Raw genomic sequence first — 22,011 nt, 5'->3', positions numbered from 1 at the left:
ATGTATGCATGCATGTGTGTGTGTGTGTACTAACACATACTCAGAAATTGGAAGTTAGCAATGTGTCTGATAGAGTCTCAGAGCCAGCCATCTCTGCTATTCCAATCATCACCTCCTCTTGGCTTGTGGTTGCACTGATTGGTCATGTGGAGAAGCCAGTTTGCATCCCTAGGGAAACCCATGCTAAGCATGATCAAGAAGGGAGAGCAGAAAACCTGGAGGGGAGAGGGTGTGTGTGTGGAAGAAACCTTTTAGGAAAAAGTAGAAAGTCCAAATCTGACAGTAAGCTTCCCATCTAAAACGGAGAGGGCTCATGGATGATAGAACATGTCACAGTTTCTGTGTTGATGAAAAAATGAGAATTTTACACCAGGAGGAAGAGATAGAGAAGAATTAAAACCTCGTGTTCCCAATTTCAAGGAATATGATCATGTATTTTTAGGGGCCCCGTTTCTGGAATGAACAGCTTTCCCTTCTGTAAGTTTTAACCTTACATTTTTGACAACTATGTTGGCGCATTTGGGATGTGATCACCATTGGGAAGATGATGTGAAATAAGAAACTCAGACCTTCCCCCGCCACCCCCAATCTTTCCCCCCTCAGTGAGGAGGACCCCAAGCAAACAACACATTCTCAGTAAATTTCACTTCATGGCCAACTGTGCATAGTTCCAGTATCCTTTCCCGCTTCTGTGGGCACTCAACTCTTTACACAATCACAGGACATGTCCCGTAAATATCTTTTCTCTCTTCCTAAGTACTTTCCATTTTTTCCTTTTATTAAAATGGCTCACCCAAATTTTGTCGCTATTAAACCACAAGGATGATCATCTATACACCTACCACACACAGTCAAAGAAGGATGAAGGCAATCGTATGAAATAAGAATACGCCAGCAAACCCATTACAAAATCCACTTCCAATTAAATCCGTACAGAATTTAAATTCTTACAGAAGTCTCATTTAAATAGCACTTTCTTGAAGAATAAACAACAGATGAATTTACATTTTAGTAATGATCTTCAACGATATAACGAACCTAAATAGAAGAAACTCACATAGTTTAAGATCTCAGCTAGCACAAAATGCATCTCATGTGCTTTGTCTCTTCGACCGAAACTCCACTTACCTTGAATTTCTTGGGACTGTCTTGCAGATCCAGGCTGACGATGAGCCAGCTGTCTGAGGGCTCCTTCGTGGACCAAAGCAAGCGATCAAAAGTTTCATCTTCAAATCTCACATGGAGGCTCAGCTGGCTGGAATCTGACGGAGACCCCGAGGACGCGGCTATCTGATAGACCAGGCGGAGACAGCTCCATTCCTCCGCCTGTAAGTCAGAGCTGAGCAGCACGGCTTTCTCCCCTGGTTTGGCAAAGGAGGTGTCCACATAAACATAATGGCCTGGAAAGAGAAAAGAACACAAGGAAGGGATCCATCCATCTTGTGTGCATGCGACTTGGGAAAAGCCATAGCTTGGGTCTGTTAGATCTGCAGGCAGCCCAGCTCAGCCTGCACACGGGATCCCCGACATTCAATGATGGGGTGGCCAGGGGCCACTTTTCCACATGACAGGAGCAGCCGGAGGCTGAGTAGGGTGCCAATTCAGGGGGTGGCGTGTGCTCCCCAGCTCGTCCCCAACCCATCACTTCCCGTTAGTCCTGACCCTGAGTTCAAGTGCCTACTGGATTTCATTACCTCATGGCAGGTCTGCTTAACACTTTGCACCTGTCTCCCTGCAGGGCTGGGGAGGGGGTGGTTCTTGGCTCGGGGATACTGATCCTGGGAGGGGGGCTTCTCCCCAGACTGGAGACCAAGTGACTTGGTGGACTCCACTCTGTCCCCTCCTAGCGCCCCACATGCTTAGCGAGTTCATCCGCCTTTATCTGAGATCCTCGTGGTAAACTGAGTCTATGCAGTTTTCTCAGCCTGGTCCTGAGGCCTAGGCTGAAACAGTTCCGAGCGAAGTCTATTTTTTAAAATGTAGAAATAAAGTGTCTCTCTCTAGACTCTTCCAGAGCCAGACTGCCCAGTTCTGATAGCTCAATAGGGAAGCATGTACAAAACACGGTGCATAGGGGTCCCCTCCTCTCCTTCCCCCTCCTTCCTAGTCCCTTTCTCCTCAACGCTTCCTTTCCCTTTCTCTATCCTTCTCTATTTCCCTTCCCTCCTCCATCTTCTCTTTGTACTCTAATAATATCGACAAGAGCCTTCCAATCAACACTCTAGCCACCTGACTTCCTATACCAGCCAGAGTCCCTGTCTCTATGATCAGTACTAGAGAGCCCAGCAGAGGCCAGCGAGGACCAGCCTCCCATGTGGGATGCATGTGTGCCATGGTCTTCAGGGAGATTTGCTCACTCTGAGCGGGCTTCAGACTTGAGATTGGTCTCCAGATGGCCATCTTCTGGACATAGGAGCCACCTCGCGGGTACAAACACTAACCGCTTCCGGAGCCAACTCAGGCAACTCCCTGTGAGAAAGTCTGACCCTTGCAACCACGGCTACCATCAACACCTTCTGCATGCTGGCGACACTCAGGAGGAGCCTGCGCTGTTCTAAGTGTGACATGTGTGTTTGCAAGTTTGGAGACCCATTGGGGTTTCAAAGCATTAAGCTGGGGGCCCCAGATGCCAACGGATTGTTGAATTGCCACTGAGGGAATGTGTTCCACCTTCTTTCCCCCACTCTGCTACTGATGCAGAAGAAGGAGGTCCCAACAGGCTGGTAGTGCGGGATGATGGAGATGGGGGTGGTGATGGATGGGGAAGATGCAGAAAGCACTTTCCATCTTTTCTGAGGAAGTAAGAGAGTTAGGAAGGGGCGTAACAAGGGAGAGAAAGAAAGCTCCTAGGGAATCGCATCGATCTTCACAGCAAATGCTGATTTTGCTGCCACGGAGACTCGATTCTTGCATGTTCCAGTGTCTCCCCAACCTTCCATCCATGGCCTACTCCCAAAGGGAACAACTCATCTTGAAGCAGTTGTTCTCAAATTTGAGTTGGGGTGCTCACTCTGAGGGCATACTCAAACAGAGTGTTCTCCTTTTAGCCAGTAGGTCTGGGTGGTGCTGATGGATATGGGGGATGCCACATTTAAATTATACACCGGAAATTCTTTTTTTTTTTTTTAAGACTTGCCTGTGAATGTGTCTAGAGGCTGTCCTACAGGGCATCCAAAGGCTTATTAACCCAACTGATTTTGTATTTACTTAGTAAAAGAGTACACTTTTCTTAGTTCAATTAACCAGCACCAGTGCTAACTACTTTTTACTACAACTGCCAAGTTCCAGATAAATATATACTTTTCATGCCTGGCCTAGAGCAGTGGTGGCTACCACTAAATATAGGGTCTTTACAGCCCCCGCTCATCAGTCTACATTGGCATTTGAACCCATACTATTGGTAACCCCCACTTTTGGTCTCAATGCAAGCGTGCATTTTGTGGTCATGTGACAGTTACTCTGAGCTAGAAAGGACATGACATAATTTGAAAACAGTTTAGAGTGAATGCAGAAGAGCAAAGTATTCATATTCAAGGACTCAACTTTCCCCGTGCAGTGTCCAACTAAATTACTGTTCTAAAACAACTTTGCAAATCCGTTCTCCTTACTTTATTAACGAGAATCATTTTTGCCAAAGACCGAATTACAGTGAAATATTTCATTTATTCTATCCTCATGAGATTGGCATCTATAAGTGTTCCTTAGAAATCATTCACATGCCTAAAATGCACCCATTCTATACAATTCACTAGTGTTTTTTCCTCCTTCATGTGCCAGTCTTAATCTCAGGGTCTTAGGCCCTTGCTTGGCTTTTTCCGCTCTACCACTGAGCCACAGCTTCACTTCTGGCTTTTTGGTGGTATAATTGGAGATTAGAGCCTCATGGACTTTTTCTGCTTAGGTTGGCTTTGAATCACAAACTTCTTATCTCCACCTCTTGAGTAACTATGATTATAGGCATGAACCACTGGTGCCTGGTACAATTCAATAGTTTCAGTCTATTTACAAAGTTGTGCAAACACCAAGTGTCATTGATAGACATTTTTCATTTCCCTGTCCCCATCCTCTAGAAACTATCAATCTACTTTGTCTGTATGGATTTGTCTTTTCTAGACATATCCTCATATAATCTATGTTTCCTTTGTGACTGGCTTCTTTCTCTTAGAATGTTTTCAAGGGTCATCCATATTGCAGTATGTATTACATTTCATATAAGAGTAATCTTGGGGCTGAAGAATATTCTGTTTTATAGATATGCCATTATTTATTTATCCACTCACCACTTGATGGAAATTTGGATTGTTTCATCTTTCTGCTACTATGAATCATAATGCTATTAAGAGCATCAATATATAAGTTTTCCTGTAGGTGTATGTTTTAATTCCCTGGTGTTGCAAGTCTTTGATTTTCAGAGGCTTAAAAATTTGATTTTCTGGAAGAGAATTTGGCATTATAATGAAATTATAATAAGCAAACTTCACTCTGGGTCCCCTAGAAGAGGGACTGGGTAGTTTGGGAATAGTTTAAGCTAATTCCTTAAACTGGTTATGATGGAACAGGCCTGCAATTTCATCATTCTGAAGGATGAGGCAGGAGGATCAGAGTTAGAGGCCAGCTGGTGGCAGAGCCTGTAATTCCAGGTACTCAGGAGGCTGAGATCGGAAGATTATGGTTCCAGGCTAACCTGGGCAGACAAGATTTGGGGATGCTAATTTCTGGTTAACCTCCAGTTAACGAGCAAAAAGATGGAAGTGGAGGGATTGCCCAAATGGTAGAATGCCAGTCCGGAGTGAAAAAAAAAAAAAAAAAACCAGCAAGAGCTGAAGGCTCTGAGTTCAAGCCTAAATAAACCACCAACCAAATAAATAAATATTGGTTCCTTTTTGGAGGGCTCTACCTGAAACAAAGACATAATATTGGAGCTGGAGATGATCCTCAGTGGAAAATGCTTGCCTGACCTGTGAGCAACCTTGAGTTTGAGTCCTTGTACTACAGGGTAGAAAACAAACAATGACAGCAACAACTCAGTCTGGGAGCTAGCTGGGTGCCAGTGGCTCGTGCCTTAAATTGGAGCTACTCAGGAGGCTGAAATCGAAAGATCATGGTTTGAAGCCAGCCCAGGCAGGAAATTCTGTGAGACTCTTATCTCTAATAAACTATTCAAAAAAAAAAAAGCCAGAAGTAGTGCTGTGATTGAAATAGTAGAGCACTAGCTTTGAGCAAAAGAAGCTCAGGTACAGTGCCCAGACCCAGAGTTTAAAAAAAAAAAGAAAGAAAGTTGATTTTCTGCCAGATTCCAGTAGCTCATGCCTGTAATCCAAACTACTCAGGAGTCTGAAATACCAAGATTGAGGTTTGAAAGCCAGTTTAAAGTCCTTGATACTCTTATCTCTAATTAAATAGAAAAAAAGCTAAGAGTAGAGGTGTGAGTCAAAATGTTAGAGTACCAGCCTTGAGGAAAAAATGCCTTTGGGACAGTGACTAGACCCTGAGCTCAAGCCCTAGAACTAGAAGGAAAAAAAGAAAAGAAAAGAAAAAGAAAAAAAAAGTAAATGAAAAGTTGCTTTTCACCATCTCGCCATTGTTTAAGGGAAAGGATTTTCTAGTCTTTATTATACCATGTTCCTGATGCCACTCCTTTCCCCCATCATCTTAACCAATGAGAGTAGACAGAGACCTTAAACATCTAAAATAGAAAGGCAAAACATGACTAGAGTCACACAGGGATTGCATATAGCTCACATCTGGACACATCTGAGGAGATTCCCAACTCCACTGTGAACACATGGAGTCTGGAGGAAAGGGAAGGATTCACTTCAAACGCAGCTGCTAAAGGGAATCTGAACTGATTGATGATACATTTATTGGAAAGGATAAAAATCTTTACGGGTTTTGTAGAGGGCCATACACATCCAAACAGATAGTTTTTTTAAAATTAATTGAGCAATCAGGGACAATAATTAAATCATGTTGCCCAAAAGGAAAGATTCCATCTGCTCCGGAGTCTGAACAAGTCTTTTCTCACACGGGCTCTAGAAAACAAGGAAAGGCAAATCTTTCTTGTTTCCAGGAACATAAGATTAAAAAAAATTCTGAGCCCATCCAAGGTTTTGAATGTATAGCCTTGCACAGGTTAAGACTTTGGCATGCTTAGATGAATTGGATTATTCGTTTCTTTTCTGCAAAATGGCTACAATAACAGAATAGACTTCATCACACACACATCCAGCATTTGGAAAAGCACTCATTATAATCAGGAAACAATAAACCGACTGCAATTAGTCCAACCCCTGCTCAGGCTGACATATTTTTCACGGGAAGCTTATCTCATTACTTTCCAAAGAAAATATGGATCACAACCCAGAGAGACACTGTGGCTGCATTGTTCATAAAACAGATACAGCATTTTAACAGGTGGGAAACCATATGCATTCTAGGTATGACCTGAGGAATTTTCTACGGCAATTTTTACAGCACACAACTTGCACCTCTGTCCTCATGTTAGAAAGTAAACCTCACGTGAGACATGAATTGGTACCTATAGGGTTGTGGTGAGGGTCTAAGGAAAGGATACATGGTAGCTAGCCTGCTTTGTAAATTGCCATGTTAATTATTTCTGTTCTTGTCACCCTTCAGTTCATCCAGAGACAGTGAAAAGTTGATCTTTCCCTCTTCCTGTTTTCTAGTGTGGATCAGAGTAGGCATTCACTCAATTAGCAGATGAACAGCATCTTTTCAATGCTGATATTGATCCTTTGGTGTTAAAAAATCTACACCAATGTCCTGTTTGGTATGAGGCACCTCTCAGTGACCCATAATCAGGATATGTTCTGACAGCTAAGGCCCTGGATCCTACCCTAGATGACCTCATGTGGAATCCTGCATTTTTACTCCTGGTATGATTCAGGCTCACACTTTGTAACCCAGGTCTGAGGATAGTGCCTAAGACTTTCTACTGGTTACCTCTTACCACTGGTAACCAAGACAAAGGCTCCTCCTCCTCCTCTCCTCCCCTTCCTCCCCCTCCTCTTCCTCCCCCCTCCTACTCTACCCCTCTTTCTCTTTCTCCTCCTCCTCCTCCTCCTCCTCTTCCTTTTTTCAACTTCCTTTCCAGGGCTGATTTCTTTTTTTTTTTTTTTTTTTTTAATTTTGTTTTATTTTATTTGAGAACATACTGTACAGAGGGGTTACAATTACATGGGCAGGATAATGCATACATTTCTTACCAAGCATTGCAGCCTCCTCCTTTGTTTACCCTTCACCTCCCTTCCCAGCCTCCCCCCTCCCTCCCACCCAATCATACCCCCCCTCCCCCCCCCCCCCGACATTGTAAAGCTGGTTTTGACATGACATTTTGTACTTCTCATTGTTGCAACAGGTCCACCTGAATCCTTAAACGACTTGTTTGTCCCCATCTCCTCCACATGTTATACTGACATCAAATATAGTGAAAGCGGGGGTTACACTGTGGGGGAGGGACATACAAAGCAACAAAGAGATAATATTATAAATGCGTTAGAAACACATGCATGAAAGAAACAAAAACATTAAAATACATATTTGAGGTTTCGTTTTCCTAACATCACATTATTTGACTTTTTCCGCTTGACTCATACCTATACTAGATATTGCAAATAAGGGAAACCATGGGACCTATGTTTCTTTGGGCCTGGCTTACTTCACTTAATATAATTTTTTCCAAGCCTTTCCATTTCCTAACAAATGGGGAAATGTCATTCTTTCTGATGGAGGCATAGAATTCCATTGTGTATATATACCACATCTTCTTGATCCATTCATCTACTGAGGGGCATCTGGGTTGGTTCCATGTCTTAGCTATGGTAAATAATGCTGCAATAAACATAGTTGTGCTGGTAGCTTTAGTGTGGCCTTGTTTGTGATCATTTGGGTAAATGCCCAAAAGTGGGATTGCTGGGTCATTGGGGAGCTCTATGTGGAGTCTTTTGAGGAACCTCCATACTGCTTTCCAAAGTGGTTGAACAAGTTTACATTCCCACCAACAATGAAGTAAGGTTCCTTTCTGTCCACATCCCCTCCAGCATCTGTTGTTGTTAGAGTTCTTGATTTTTGCTGTTCTAACTGGAGTGAGGTGATATCTCAATGTTGTTTTGATTTGCATTTCTTTTATGGCTAGGGATGTTGAACATTTCTTCATGTGTCTATTGGCCATCCTTCTTTCTTCTTCAGAGAAGCTTCTCTTTAAGTCTTTCGCCCACTTACTTATTGGGCAGTTGTTTCTTTGAGGATTTGTTGTTGGGTGGTTTAATTTTTTGAGTTCCAAGTATATTTTAGATATGAGACCCTTGTCCGTTGTATGGCTAGTAAAGATCTTCTCCCAGTCCGTGGGCTTTCTATTGATCTTGCTAGCTATGTCCTTTGCCATGCAGAAGCTCTGCAACCTTATACAATCCCATTTGTCCAGCCTTTCTTTGATTTGTTGTGTTTCCGGGTCTTTATTCAGAAAATTTCGGCCTGTGCCAAGGAGACCCAGGGTTTCTCCTATTCCATCCTGTAATGTTTTCAGAGTGTCTGCTTTGAGTTCAAGGTCTTTGATCCATTTGGAGTTGATTCTGGTGCAGGGTGATATATAAGGATCTAGCTTTAGTTTTCTACATGTAGTTAACCAGTTCTGCCAGCACCATTTACTGAAGAGGCTGTCTGTCTTCCATTCTATTGTTTTAGCTCCCTTATCGAAGATTAGATGGCTATAGGCCTGTAGGTTCATTTCTGGGTTTTCAATTCTATTCCATTGGTCCTGAGGTCTGTTCTTATGCCAATACCAAGCTGTTTTGATTACTATGGCTTTATAGTAGAGTTTGAAATTTGGTACTGATATTCCTCCAGCAGTGTTCTTTCCGTTGAGGAGCGTTTTTGCTATTCGGGGTCTTTTATTGTTCCATATAAATTTTTGGATTGCCTCTTCTATTTCCTTGAAGAATGAGGGTGGAATTTTGATAGGTATTGCGTTGAATTTGTAGATAGCCTTGGGGAGTATTGCCATTTTCACGATGTTAATCTTTCCAATCCAGGAGCATGGGAGGTTTTGCCATTTTTTAAGTTCTGTGTTGATTTCCTTTTTCAAGATTTTAAAGTTTTCATCATAGAGGTCCTTCACTTCTTTAGTTAAGTTAATTCCTAGGTATTTTATTTTTTGTGGGGCTATTACAAATGGAGTTGCTTTCCTAATTTCAGCCACACTTTTCTCATTGTTGGCATACAGAAAAGCCATTGATTTTTGGGGGTTAATTTTATAACCTGCTACTTTGCCAAAGTTTTGAATCAGCTTGAGTAATTTGGGAGTGGAGTCTATGGGATTCTTTAAATACAAGATCATGTCATCTGCAAAGAGGGAGAGTTTTATTTCTTCTTTCCCTATTTGGATCCCCTTTATGTCTGCATCTTGTCTTATTGCTGTAGCTAGGCATTCTAATACTAGATTGAAGAGAAGTGGAGAGAGTGGGCATCCTTGTCTTGTTCCTGAGTTAAGAGGAAATGGCTTTAGTTTTTCACCATTGAGTATAATGCTGGCTGTAGGTTTGTCATATACAGCCTTTATTGTATTGAGGAATGTTCCATGGATTCCTAATTTTTCCAAAACCTTCATCATAAAGGGGTGTTGGATCTTGTCGAATGCTTTTTCTGCGTCTATTGAGATAACCATGTGGTTCTTATTCTTGCTCCTGTTGATGTGATGAATAATATTAATTGATTTGCGTATATTGAACCAGCTTTGCATCCCTGAAATGAATCCTGTTTGATCGTGGTGTATGATTTTTTGGATGAATTGTTGAAGTCGGTTGGCCAAAATTTTGTTGAGAAGTTTTGCATCAATGTTCATCAAAGAAATGGGTCTATAGTTCTCTTTCTTTGATGAGTCCCTGCCTGGTTTTGGGATGAGGGTTATGATGGCTTCATAGAATGTGTTCGGTAGTGAGCTTTCTCTTTCAATTTCATTGAAGAGTTGGAGGAGAATTGGTGTGAGCTCTGCTTTGAAGGCCTTGTAAAATTCCGCTGTAAAACCATCTGGTCCGGGACTTTTCTTAGCTGGGAGGTCTCTTATTGCTGTTTCTATTTCAATGCTTGATATGGGCCTGTTAAGATAGTTTACCTCATCTTGGTTTAGTTTTGGCATGTCAATATTTGCTAGGAAGAGGTCCATTTCTGTCAAGTTCTCAAACTTATTAGCATAAAGTTTTGAGAAGTATTCCCTTATAATGTTCTGAATCTTGCTTGTTTCCGTGGTGATGTTTCCATTCTCATCTCTGATTTTATTTATTTGGGTGTGTTCTCTTCTTTTTCTGATAAGATTTGCTAAGGGTCTGTCAATTTTGTTGAGTTTTTCGAAGAACTAACTCTTTGTTTTGTTGATTCTTTCTATAGTTTTTTTGGATTCTAATTCATTTAATTCTGATTTAATTTTGATTATTTCTTTCCGTCTACTGGATTGGGGTTTATCTTGCTGCTCTTTTTCAAGGAGGTTTAGATGTGTCATTAAATTGTTAGTTTCAGATCTTTCCAATTTGTTGATGTAGGAGCTCAGAGCTATAAACTTGCCTCTGAGTACTGCCTTTGCTGTGTCCCAGAGGAGCTGGTATTTTGTGTGTTCATTTTTGTTGAATAGCATGAACATTTGAATTTCCTTTCTAATCTCTTCCATGACCCACTCATGATTCAGCAGTGTGTTGTTCAGCCTCCATGTGATACCGGACTTTCTTTGGTGGCTTTTGGTGTTGAGTTCTAACTTTATTCCCTTGTGGTCAGAGAGAATGCAAGGTATAACTTCAATGTTTCTGAATTTAGACAAGTTTGCTTTGTGGCCTAAAATGTGGTCTATTTTGGAAAACGTTCCATGTGCTGCTGAGAAAAACGTGTATTCTGATGCTGCTGGGTGAAATGTTCGGTAAATGTCTGTTAAGTCTAGTTGATCTATGCAGCTGTTTAGATCTGCGGTTTCTCTGTTGAGTTTTTGCCGAGTTGATCTATCTAGTGGGGAGAGTGGTGTGTTAAAATCCCCAACGATTAATGTCTTTGGATCTATATGGGATTTGAGGGAAAGTAGTGTTTCTTTGATAAATTTGGGTGCTCCATTGTTTGGCGAATAGATATTTAGAATTGTAATATCCTCCTGAAGGAGAGATCCTTTAATTAGTATGTAGCGACCTTCTTTATCTCTTTTCACGAATTTTAATTTGAAGTCTATTTTATCTGATATTAGGATTGCAACTCCCGCCTGTTTATGCGGTCCGTTTGCTTGGTAGATTTTGTTCCAGCCTTTAACATTGAAAATGTGTTTGTTTTTACGGGCAAGATGTGACTCCTGCAGGCAGCAGATAGAAGGGTCTTGTGTTTTAATCCAACTAGACAGTCTATGTCGCTTAATTGGAGAGTTCAGTCCGTTAACATTAAGAGATAGGACTGAGAGGTATTTGGGAGTTCCTGCCATGTTATCTACCTTCTTGGGGGCTCCGAAAACTGGGTTCTTCCTATGGTTCTTGGATTCTCAGTTTGGGTGCAGTTTCTTGGCCTTTATTGCGGTCTTGTTGGTTTTCTATGTGTAGGACATCTTTAAGAATCTTTTGTAGGGCTGGTTTGGTGGAGATGTATTGTTTCAATTTTTCTTTGCTATGGAAGGTTTTTATTTGGCCTTCAGTTATGAAGGAGAGTTTAGCTGGGTACAGTATTCTTGGTTGATAGTTGTTTGTTTTTAGGGCATGGCATACATCATTCCAGGCTCTTCTTGCTTTGATTGTCTCTGCTGAGAAATCTGAGGTGATTCTAATTGGTTTCCCTTTATAAGTGATTACCCTTTTCTCTCTGACAGCTTTAAGGATCTTTTCCTTGTTCTGAGTTGATCCTGTGTGGATTATTATGTGACGGTGGGATGTCCTATTCTGGTCTGGTCTATTTGGGGTTCTAAAGGCTTCTTGTATCTGGACAGGCCTATCTTTTTGCATGTTTGGGAAGTTCTCTGCTAGGATCCTGTTAAACAGATTTCCTAGACCATTAACTTCTGTTTCTAGGTGCTCCTCTACACCCATTATCCTTAGATTAGGCCTTCTGATGGTGTCTTCCAGGTGTTGGATAGATCTATCATATTTCTTGGACTTGTCTTGGATGGTTGTATGTTCTTTCTCTATAATATCTAGGCTGTCTTCAATCCCTGAGATTCGATCTTCTGCATGTTCTAACCTGCTGTCAAGACTCTCTACTTTGTTTTTTATCTCTTTTCCTTCTAGTTGGTCAGCTTTGATGGCTTCAAGTTCTTTGTTGAAGCTCTGTTTTAGGTCTTGTATGAATTTCTTTACTTCCTTAATTTGGTGTTCAGTGTTTGTCCTCAAATCACTTAGTTGATTGGTTATGGTTTCTTTGGGCTCCCATTCCTTCTGTTGGGTTCCATTCAGCATTCCCTTTGTGGTCTCCCTGACTTCCTTCATCTCTTTGTTAATGGATTCCATGAATGCCTTTAGTGATCTTTGTGTGTTCTCTACCTGGTCTCTCAATTCCTGTATTACTCTTTGATTAGCTTCCTCCCGTTCGCGGGATTCCTGCAGATCTCTTTGAGTGTTCTCAGCCTGCTCACGCCATTCCTCCCTTTCTCTTTGAGTATTCTCAAGTTGTTCACGCAAATCCTGTATCAGTTTTTGAGTAGCTTCCTCACGCTTATGATATTCCTGTATAAACTTCTGGGATGCCTCCTCTCTCTCCCTATCACGCTCATACAGAGTCCTTTGTACGTTGTCAAACTTTTCATTTATCATGTTTGCCAGCAGTGTTTGTAGAGCTGTTTGGGAACTCTCCTCTGGATTATTCATTATCTGTTCTAACCCCTGATTATCAGGATTGGGAATTGAGATACCCGAATTTGCCATTTTTCTTGTGTTTTTCCGGCTTACTCTGCCCATTTGAGATGAAGATAGCACCAGTTTTGTGCTAGAACACTATCTTAAGGCAACCATCAACCAAAGTTTGCATTTGTACAGTCAATAGTCTACAGATACAATCTAGTTCAACAGATACATCTATTCGACATCAAACAACTATATGTTAAAGGACTTTGAACCGCAGAGAAGAATTTGGAAAACCAGAAATTATTAGGGTTAGGGAGAGATGTGGGTAAAAAATAGGAATAGATTGGTGTGGGAAGGCACAGGGAGAGTTAACTATGTCCTAATCACAATGCAGGAAATAGGTTGGGTAGGATGCAAGTAGAGAGAGAGAGAAAAGGGAAGAAAGGGAAAGGGGAATGAAAAGAGACCAGAAAAAAAATAGAGACGTAAAAATTAATGTTATTTTAGAGATTAAAAGACCATCTATTTATAGAGGGATATGAATATGTTGAGAGAAAGGGAGGGACATAGAGGAGATGAGAAAAACTTTTAAAAAATGCTTAAAATATTATATAGGTATAAAGAGGTAGTACTGTTATTAATGAATTTAAGTCTCAGAGGTTTTGAATTGAGTAATAAGTTTGTGGATTAAGTGTGTACACAATGGGGGATAGGGTCTACTGGTTAACTACGGGTTTATCTGAGGATGTGCAGGACAAAAGTTAAGTCACATAAAGGTGAACAAAGAGGAAAAGTTGGAAAGGATAGGAAAGTGAGAAGAAAAGATCAGAAGTTCAGTAGAGCTAGAAAAAAAAAACAAAAACAAAAAGATAATTAAGAATGAATGAAAAAGAGAAAGAAGACAAGAAAAGAAAAGAAAACACACATTCACGTATTCCTAAAATAAAAATTATAAGAGGAGAAAAAAAATTAATGGAAAACAATTATTTTTTCAGAAGAGGCAAAAATTAAAGATTAATAAAAGTTTTAGAAAAGCAAAAAAAAAAATTTTTTTTATATATATATAAGGTAACAAAAAACGAAAAAAAAACAAAACAAGAAAAAGAAAAGAAGAAGAAGAAAAAAAAAAAAAAAAAAAAAAAAAGTTCTTTGATTTTTTTTTTTTTTTTGGGAGGGGTGGGAAGAGTCCTGTATCTCCCTTTTGTCTGTAACCAGAGTCTGGTTGGAGTCTCTGGTCAGCTTGAGGTCCTGTGGCTTGATTGGTTTCTTAAGTCAGTTTGTTGGAATAGGCAGAAAAATGCTCTGCTTTACCCAAGATTTTGAGATCCCCCTCCCAGGTTAGTTTACTGGGAGGGTGATCTGCTTTGAGAATCACAAAAGAGGGGGATGCAGTGATGGGGCTAGGTTCTGGGTAGAGTTGAGGTCTTTCAAGGAACAGTAGCTTTTCCCTGGGGCTATTTTGTGAAAAAAAAACTCACAGCACCCAGCCTGGAGCCATTCTCAGGGTTTCTGTTTTTCAATTGATTGTGGTGGCTGCTAGAGGGAGGGGCAGCCTCTGGCTCTGGCCACCCAGCGAGGAGAGCCACTCCAGTGGCTGGTGCCTGAGCTGGGCGACCCCTCCCTGGATGGAACTGAGTCTGTGAGGTCACCTCGCCGCCAAGTTCCCGTGAACTGCCAAATGACTAGCTCTATTCCAAGGCCTGAGCTGGAGCTAGCCGCTCCTCCGAGCTTTGTCGGTATCCAAGATGGAGATCACCGGTGCTGGGGGGGGGAGGGGTGGCCTTCCCTCCTCTGCTCCCAGAGGAGGAGTGAGGAAGCGGGGCTTCTACTCACGCGGAGTCTTGGATCCCGGGTCGTCTCTGGTCTGCAAAGTGCAGGATGAAGTTGTCCGCTCCTTGTCGGTTCTTGCTGGTGTTGAGTAGAATCCGCTCGCCCGCTGCGTCTGGCTCCTTCGTCCCGGACTCTCTGTGTGAGCGCTCAGGTATGGCCGTGGCTGTGGTCGCCGCTGCGACCCTGCCGCCGCAGCAGCAGCTGCTGGCAGACGCTCAGATGTGTCTGCTTGGCTTCCCCTCTCTTGACTAACTCTCTGTCCTGTGATGGCACACTTGGTGTGATTCTCTGGCTTGGGACTGTTCACTGGAACTCTGAAACTGTTTTCTATGCAAGAGCTTGTTCAGATTCCAGCTTCTCCTCCGCCATCTTCCCGGAACTCTCTCCAGGGCTGATTTCCAGCCCTGGATCCAGCTAGGATCTTTCCCCCTAATTTCCTGGACCCCTTAGGATCGGATTTCCTGAATTACATCCTGCCTGGAAGGGTACGGAGGGGCTATGCCATGTGGTTATATGTCAGCCAAGTATTGACTCCACAACCTGGAGAAATGAAGTCACTTTGGGAAAACTAGCTCTATTGCCTGAAATATACTTTCTTTATTGGTAAAATGAGTGTCATATTCTTACTTTCTGCTTGAAGTCCTTAATCTCACTATTATCCTATGCTATTTAATAGATCACTAACTAGAAAACTGACTACTTTAATCACATGAAAATGAACATAGCTTTCAATAATGCATCTCCCATCTCATAAACTGCTTCTGTGAATGGAAACTCCTTTGTAGGACTACTTTAAAGAAAATAAAAATAGTTTTTGAAAAAGAAATCTTTGAGCTGGGCACTGTTAGCTATTCAGGAGGCTGAGATATGAGGATCACAGTTCAAAGCTAGCCTGGACAGGAAAGTCCATGAGACTCTTATCTCCATAAACTACACAGAAAAAGCCAGAAGTGCTGCTGTGGCTCAAGTGGTAGAGTGCTAGCCTTGAGCCCAAAGAGGCTCAGGGGCCAAGGATCCACAACAAAAGAATAAAGGAAATCATTGGTTATGATTCCAAAGGAACTATTGCACATTGCATTCTGAGCAGGAGATTCTTAATGCAAGTTCTTGGCTTTCTTCCTATCCAATGGTCCTATGTGGTGGAAGCGCCATTTCTCAAATCAGGAAAAGGAATTCATGAAATGAATTACCAGGTCGAGGTCGCAGCCCTTGGTTTTCAGAGATACCCTATAGTCTTGGGCTCAACTCCAGAAATATATCCCTGCAAATAAGGTGAGAAGGAGTAAGTCAACATGGAAGTGGTGGGTTTGGGGGCCATCATTGCAGCTCGGGGGCCCCCAGGTATCAGCCTAATGTGCAAGGTGCAGTGTGGAATGTCAGTCCAGTGACTTAATAAGTATGGGCTACCTTACACTGAGCAGAAGGCATGATGCCTCTCATGGGCAGCCAATTTCAACAAAGACCCTGGACTCCTAGGGGCTGGATAGCAGCACAATACCCCATCCACCATAGACCAGAGCACCAGATTTCCCATCACTCCTCTGTGTTAGAAAGGATCGCTCCATGGGTTTTGCAAGGCAGACATGATCTTTCTCAGTAAACATACTTTCTCTTCTCTCTTTTATGGCCATGCCTGCCAGACGCAAGAGACTTCTCATTCTCATTCAATCCAAGTTCATGAAACCTTGGCTTCAGATTTGTTTCTGAGGCTGAGGAGATGAATGAAGAAGAAGTCTTTAATCTGACTCTCATGAGGAGAGGTTGTACTGAGGTTGATGGTTGATTTGCAGTGTTTTTTTTATAGGCAGGCCCTACCGGAAATGTGACAGGCCGAACAATCTATAATTGAGAAGCAGCAGCCAGATCTTGCTGTACTATTTTGATTCCCAGTGGCAAGAAACCCCTCCTAGAATGAACCCCTTCTTAGTAGAGCAAACAGCTCTCATGTGGGGCATTTCAAATATAGCCTAGCTTCAGGAAAGAAGGAAAGCCTGCATTTAAAGAACAGCATAACATGACAGCATATAAGTTCCTGTGTGATTCCAACGCAGGGCTTTGGAGGAGGTTAAACTCTCTCTCCATGTACACTTCCGTGTTCCTAGGATCCTATGGTTAAACGGGAGAAAACTGGGAGGCCTGCTGCTCACCATGGCGTTCTTGGACTGGACAGTTACTGCACATGATCAGGGGTAATCTGAGCCTAGACACAGCCACAAACACTAGACTACACTGGCCTTCTTCCTCTGATGTACTTAGTGACTTCTTCCATCGCTGAGGGGGCTGGCTTTTCTAAAGGGAGATTCTTACAAGAGGCTCTCATTTGTAAAACCACACAGGAGCAATATCCACTGGAGGAGCCACCTTTGACCTTGGAATGCTCTTTTCTTCCTCGTTCTTTGATTATTTGCTCCAATCATTTTTGTTATTACTCTGCTCTGCTCCTTCTAGGACTCAGCATTCTCTATCCTCCTTTCTATTTCACTGAGACTGGGTCTTGATCCTCTACTCTGATGAGTCTTCCTCTGATGCATATCTACTAACTGCATACCTAATATCCATTCTGTCCTGTTAAGAAAACCCTCTTTGACTGGGCTCATCAATGTCTTCAGTTTAGGAAAATAATACTGCTGCTCTCCCTTTGTGTTTAATGGTGGTGGATTACTGGATGGGGTTAGCTGGCCTGTTCTTTTCGCTGTCTTTCCTTCTTTCTTTGTACTATGGCAGAGCTGGAGGGTCATCTTAAGATCAGGAGGTGATTAGGGTGATCAAATCAGCCGAAATAGTCGTGTCTTCCTGGTTTTAAAGTGGAACGTTCTGTAGCTTGTGAGTTCCCTTGGACATGGGCAAACTGGCATAGTTGACATAGGAAGCATTCTTGAGGATGTGAGCTGTCACTGTGGATAGTACGGAGAAATCGAAGCTGGGTCATACTATGGAATCTTCTAACCAGTCTTCACTTTCTGCTTCTGCATTTTTCATTTATGAAAGAAAAATACATCTCAATTCCAGCTATTTTTATTTGTCGTTTTTTTTTTTTTACCTGCTACGAGTGTGCAAATGACCGAACTCATTCTCTGACTTTCAGCTTTACGTATGCAGAGGTAAGTCCCAAGTCTTTCTCTCTGACCTGATCTCTTATTTACTGCAAGACACTTAATATCTAATTTGATAGATAATTAGATAGGCCACACACACTTGAACTCACTGTTTTTCCTCCCAATTGACTGTTTTTCTGTGTTTCAATTTGGAAATGAATGGAACCTTAAATACCCAGTGAACAACCAAGCGATCTCCAGATCTGCACCGATTCCCCCCAAACCAAACTCCCTCATTCTCCCAAGTCCTGATTTAAGGTATAGATTTCTCTCAAAGTCATTGACTCCACCAGGGTTCCCACATTGAACCAAGTAAATCCATCTTTTGTCTGGATTATGGCAATAGCCTTCATAAGATCTTCCTGTTTCAATCTTATCTCATTATATTCTAATCTCCTCTCCATTTCTATTATGCCAACATGTTCATTGTGCTTTATAGCTGAGCAGGCCTGTGGGGGGGTGTAAATCCCTTCAGACCTCTATTTATAAAGCACAGGTAGTGTGGCACTCATGTACAACCACATCCTTTATTAATGAAGCCACAAAAGTTCTTTTAGTTCCTCTAAGGTAAGGTTTCAGTTTCTCCACTGCTTCTAGCCTTTCTATATGCTGCATCCTTTAGCTAGAATATTATTTCATCTCCTTTCCTTATACATCTCTCCCTACTACTTCCTGCATCCTTGGTAACACGATCTATTCTTGATTAATAGTAGCTCAGCCTGACCACCATGTATAACTATGCCTTGCACAAGGCACACAACCATACATGGCAGCATTGTTTATATCCTGTTTTTTCCAGGCTGCCTTGCTAACTTCCACTATGAACATGGTTGAATGTTTCTTCTGGAAGCCTTTTTATATATCAGTATTATTCGTTAATATTTACCTGTTGAATTACGTGTCTGTATTCCCTACTAGGAATTTAAGCATGCAAGGGCTTAAATTTCAACATAGAAGGCAGCCATATCTACTTGTCTCTTAGTAGATATGTAACCCTATATTTGTAAATAAATGAGTAAACTTTCTTAATCATTTTTTGTGCTGATCCTGGGGCTTGAACTCAGGATCTGGGCACTGTCCCTGATCATTGGTACTCAAGGCTAGCACTCCACTACTTGAGCCACTTCCAGTTCTACTTGTAGATTTTGGAGTGTAATTGGAGATAAGAGTTTCACAGATGGTCCTTCCCACCTTGGCTTCAGCCAGTGATCCTTAGATCTCAGCTTCCTGGGTAGCTAGAATTACAGGTGTGATCCACCAGTGCCCAGCTGATCTCATTTTTATATACAAAGGATGTATTAAAATCCTTTTCACTATGGAGATCTTGTATCAGGTTCGAATTTCATAATGATCACTCTACTTACTGTTATTCCTAAACTGGGGTCTAGGAAAGAAGATAGGAGTCTGGGTTTCCCTAGTGACTTGTACCACACTTGTTATTTTCACATATTTTCTCATGTACTGTTAGCATTTTCTGAATTTCCCCACTACACCAAGATACACAGAGAGTTGTTAAAACGCACAACTCCTTGCCCTTCTGGAATGCAGAGTTTGTGGGAAGGTTTCAGAAAACATTTCAGCATGTGACATTTCCAGATTAAAGACAGCTATAGTTTTCTTAGCTTCCAATTTTGAGGCGTGCCAAAGTGCCAAGATCAGCAATAAATACACGGTCGGCATTGCTGAGCTCTCTGGAATGCCCCTGACTGAAGGAAAACTACCCTCCCATCCTGGCTAACACTGCGAAGTAGGGATAACAGATTACAAAGCATGAGGCCAGCAAAGGGAGCGTACATGCCAGGAAGCAATCTCCAATGTCAACAGGCTGACATTATCTGAAACCGCTGTCCAGATGTCTGTCTGCCCTTTCTCTCTTGTGGGGTCACAAGGGGAGTCCTTGAAACCCAGCTGACCTCAGCAGCAGCTTTGGAAGAGAAGTTTACCTTAGCAACTATGAACAGGAAACCAAGCAATGAATCTACAAGGAAAGGCCAGCAGGTATTTGGGAAGTGAGCTACTTTAGCTGTACAAAGTAGGAAAACATCAGAAAAGGTTGCATTGCCCGAGGGCTCGTTTCTATCAAAGATCAGTTCTCAGAACACCGTTCCATTATAGAACTTGTCAAGGAGAGTAGCTATTCCTTACAAACATAGAAATGTCTCTCTAAAATAAAAGAGCGAGGGTAACAGGTTGCACTTGTAATCCCAGCCCTCAAAGAAATTGAGGTAGAAGAATAACAAGGTCAAAGCCCAGCTATTGGGTTACATAGCAAGACTTTGTCTCAGAGAAAAAACAACAACAAAATAAAACAAAGCGAAAAAATAAAGGATGATGATGACATGAAAAGACCACGAGATTGTCTAGCTTTGCTCTGTAAGTCTCCCCAAGCATACTGGGAAGGGATAAAAAACTGTTTGTGGAAACTGAGTTCAATCATAAGACAAGAGGATCCAACACTCTATTTGACCAGTTTGGCTAACAACACAGCTGAATATTTCTCCTCCTGAATTATTCAGTTTTGTCAAACAAAAGGAGGTGCATTCATATCAGCTTTTTTAACCAGGAGCTAAAAGTACCTAAGGAAATTTCACCAGAATACTGTCAAATAAGTAAGTACACACACAGAGAGAGATTCATATATTTACTTTGCTCTTATTCATTTCAAATTCTGCATCTTGTGTCTATCATCAAGAGGAAAAGCAAGCAGGAACAAGATATTCCATTTAAAAAAGAAACAACTATAGAGGTCAACACATTTCCCCTGCATTGCATAGAGGATGTGGTTTATATGGGAGGGGAGCATAGCATTGTAAAGAAGAGGTTAAGCAGGAGGTGATAGCTCACACCTACAATCCTAGCTACTCAGAAGCCAGTGTGGATAGAAAAGGCTGAGACACCATTTCCTCTGAACCAGCAAAATGTTGGACTGGAGGTATTGTTCACTTGGTAGAGCCCTATGAGCAAGCAAGCTGAGTAAGAGTGTAAAGCCCTGAGTTTGAGTCCTAGTGTACACACACACACACACACACACACACACACACACACACAGAGTCAAGAGAAGAAGAGTTTAAATGAAAGAAAATGCTGGAGTACCTATACAAGGAGCATTCTGAGGTTCTGCAGCCCTTACCTGCTCTACTCCTTTGCTTCGGACACTGCTGGATTTTGGCTAGGCCTTACATTCCATATAAAGGCCCATTTTACTCATCCCATTAGCTCCATGTGTTCCATAAATACATGCTAAGGGAATTAAGCAGAGGGCCCTTCCCAGCTACTCTCCTAAGGTATAGATGATACAAAGCCACCACATTTATGTCCAAAACAATGAACTCTGAAAATAAAGCCCCCTTGATGATTTTACATGTTCACAAACAGTCCTCAAGAATGAAAATAAATATTAAGCTGTGTGCCTGAAGCTTATAAAACATCACAGGAAAAATTGGAGGACAGTCAGGTAATGGGTTTCAGTCAATGGTGTGCTGGGGAAATGAGGGTTTTCCTATTACCCTGGGAGCAACTGTGCGCATTCCTGACAACTTTAGAGCACTCAAGTCATTCACAAAGCACAGAGGCTGGCTTAAACCTCCATGAGGAAGCAACCCCACGACAAAGTTGAACAGTCATTTTAGGTCACTTCGCAGGTCTGGAAAGCCAGGCTCAAGTGATAAACGTAGCTGGTGAGCACCTGGGTCCAGATCCCTCTCTGATGGCCAGATTGAGCAATTAGAAACACTTCAGTATGTTCCAGTTACACACGGGACATACTTATCCTAACCCAGGTTATTAGTTGCACTTCAAATTTAACAGGGAAACCCGCAAGCTTAGGTTCCAGGGTCAGTTCTATCTATCTATCTATCTATCTATCTATCTATCTATCTATCTATCTATCTATCTATATTTCTATCTATGTAATCTAAATTGTCTAGTTCTTTTTGATGCTTCTTGGGCAAATGGTCTACCACTTAAAACACATTCTTAGCAGTCTCATATTTTTACTTAATTTTTTTTTTTCAGAGCTAGGAATCAAACTCAGGGTCTTGCATATGCTAGGCAAATGTTCTACCATTGAACTACCTTTCAAGCCGTGCCTCACATTTTTCAATGATTGCATAGCTTTCCAGCACGTAACTTTACTTCAATTTAATTAATTGGTGCCTAGTGATGAACAGTTTTTCTAGTCTTTAGGGACTGACATCAATAAGATGTCAAGTCTTGTACCTATGACTTGGTATAGATTTTTGAGTCTGGACAGCCATGGGAGAAAGGCCTAGAAAAGG

At 41.8% G+C, this 22,011-nt stretch overlaps 1 protein-coding gene across 1 annotated transcript in view; it reads right to left on the bottom strand.

The window, feature by feature from the left end:
- The window catches only part of Mamdc2 (MAM domain containing 2), a 144,664-nt gene that overhangs the window by 70,076 nt on the left and 52,577 nt on the right, over positions 1-22,011 (bottom strand). Inside the window, exon 3 of the mRNA XM_042699356.1 lies at positions 1,129-1,400. Coding sequence (XP_042555290.1) covers positions 1,129-1,400 — 272 coding nt within the window. The remainder of the gene's footprint in view (positions 1-1,128; positions 1,401-22,011) is intronic.

Source organism: Dipodomys spectabilis, unplaced genomic scaffold, assembly GCF_019054845.1.
Source record: "Dipodomys spectabilis isolate Male_0828 unplaced genomic scaffold, ASM1905484v1 ptg000241l, whole genome shotgun sequence".
Taxonomy (NCBI): Eukaryota; Metazoa; Chordata; class Mammalia; order Rodentia; family Heteromyidae; genus Dipodomys; species Dipodomys spectabilis.
The sequence above is the reverse complement of the archived record's forward strand: the minus strand, read 5'-3'. Positions and strand labels throughout refer to the sequence as shown.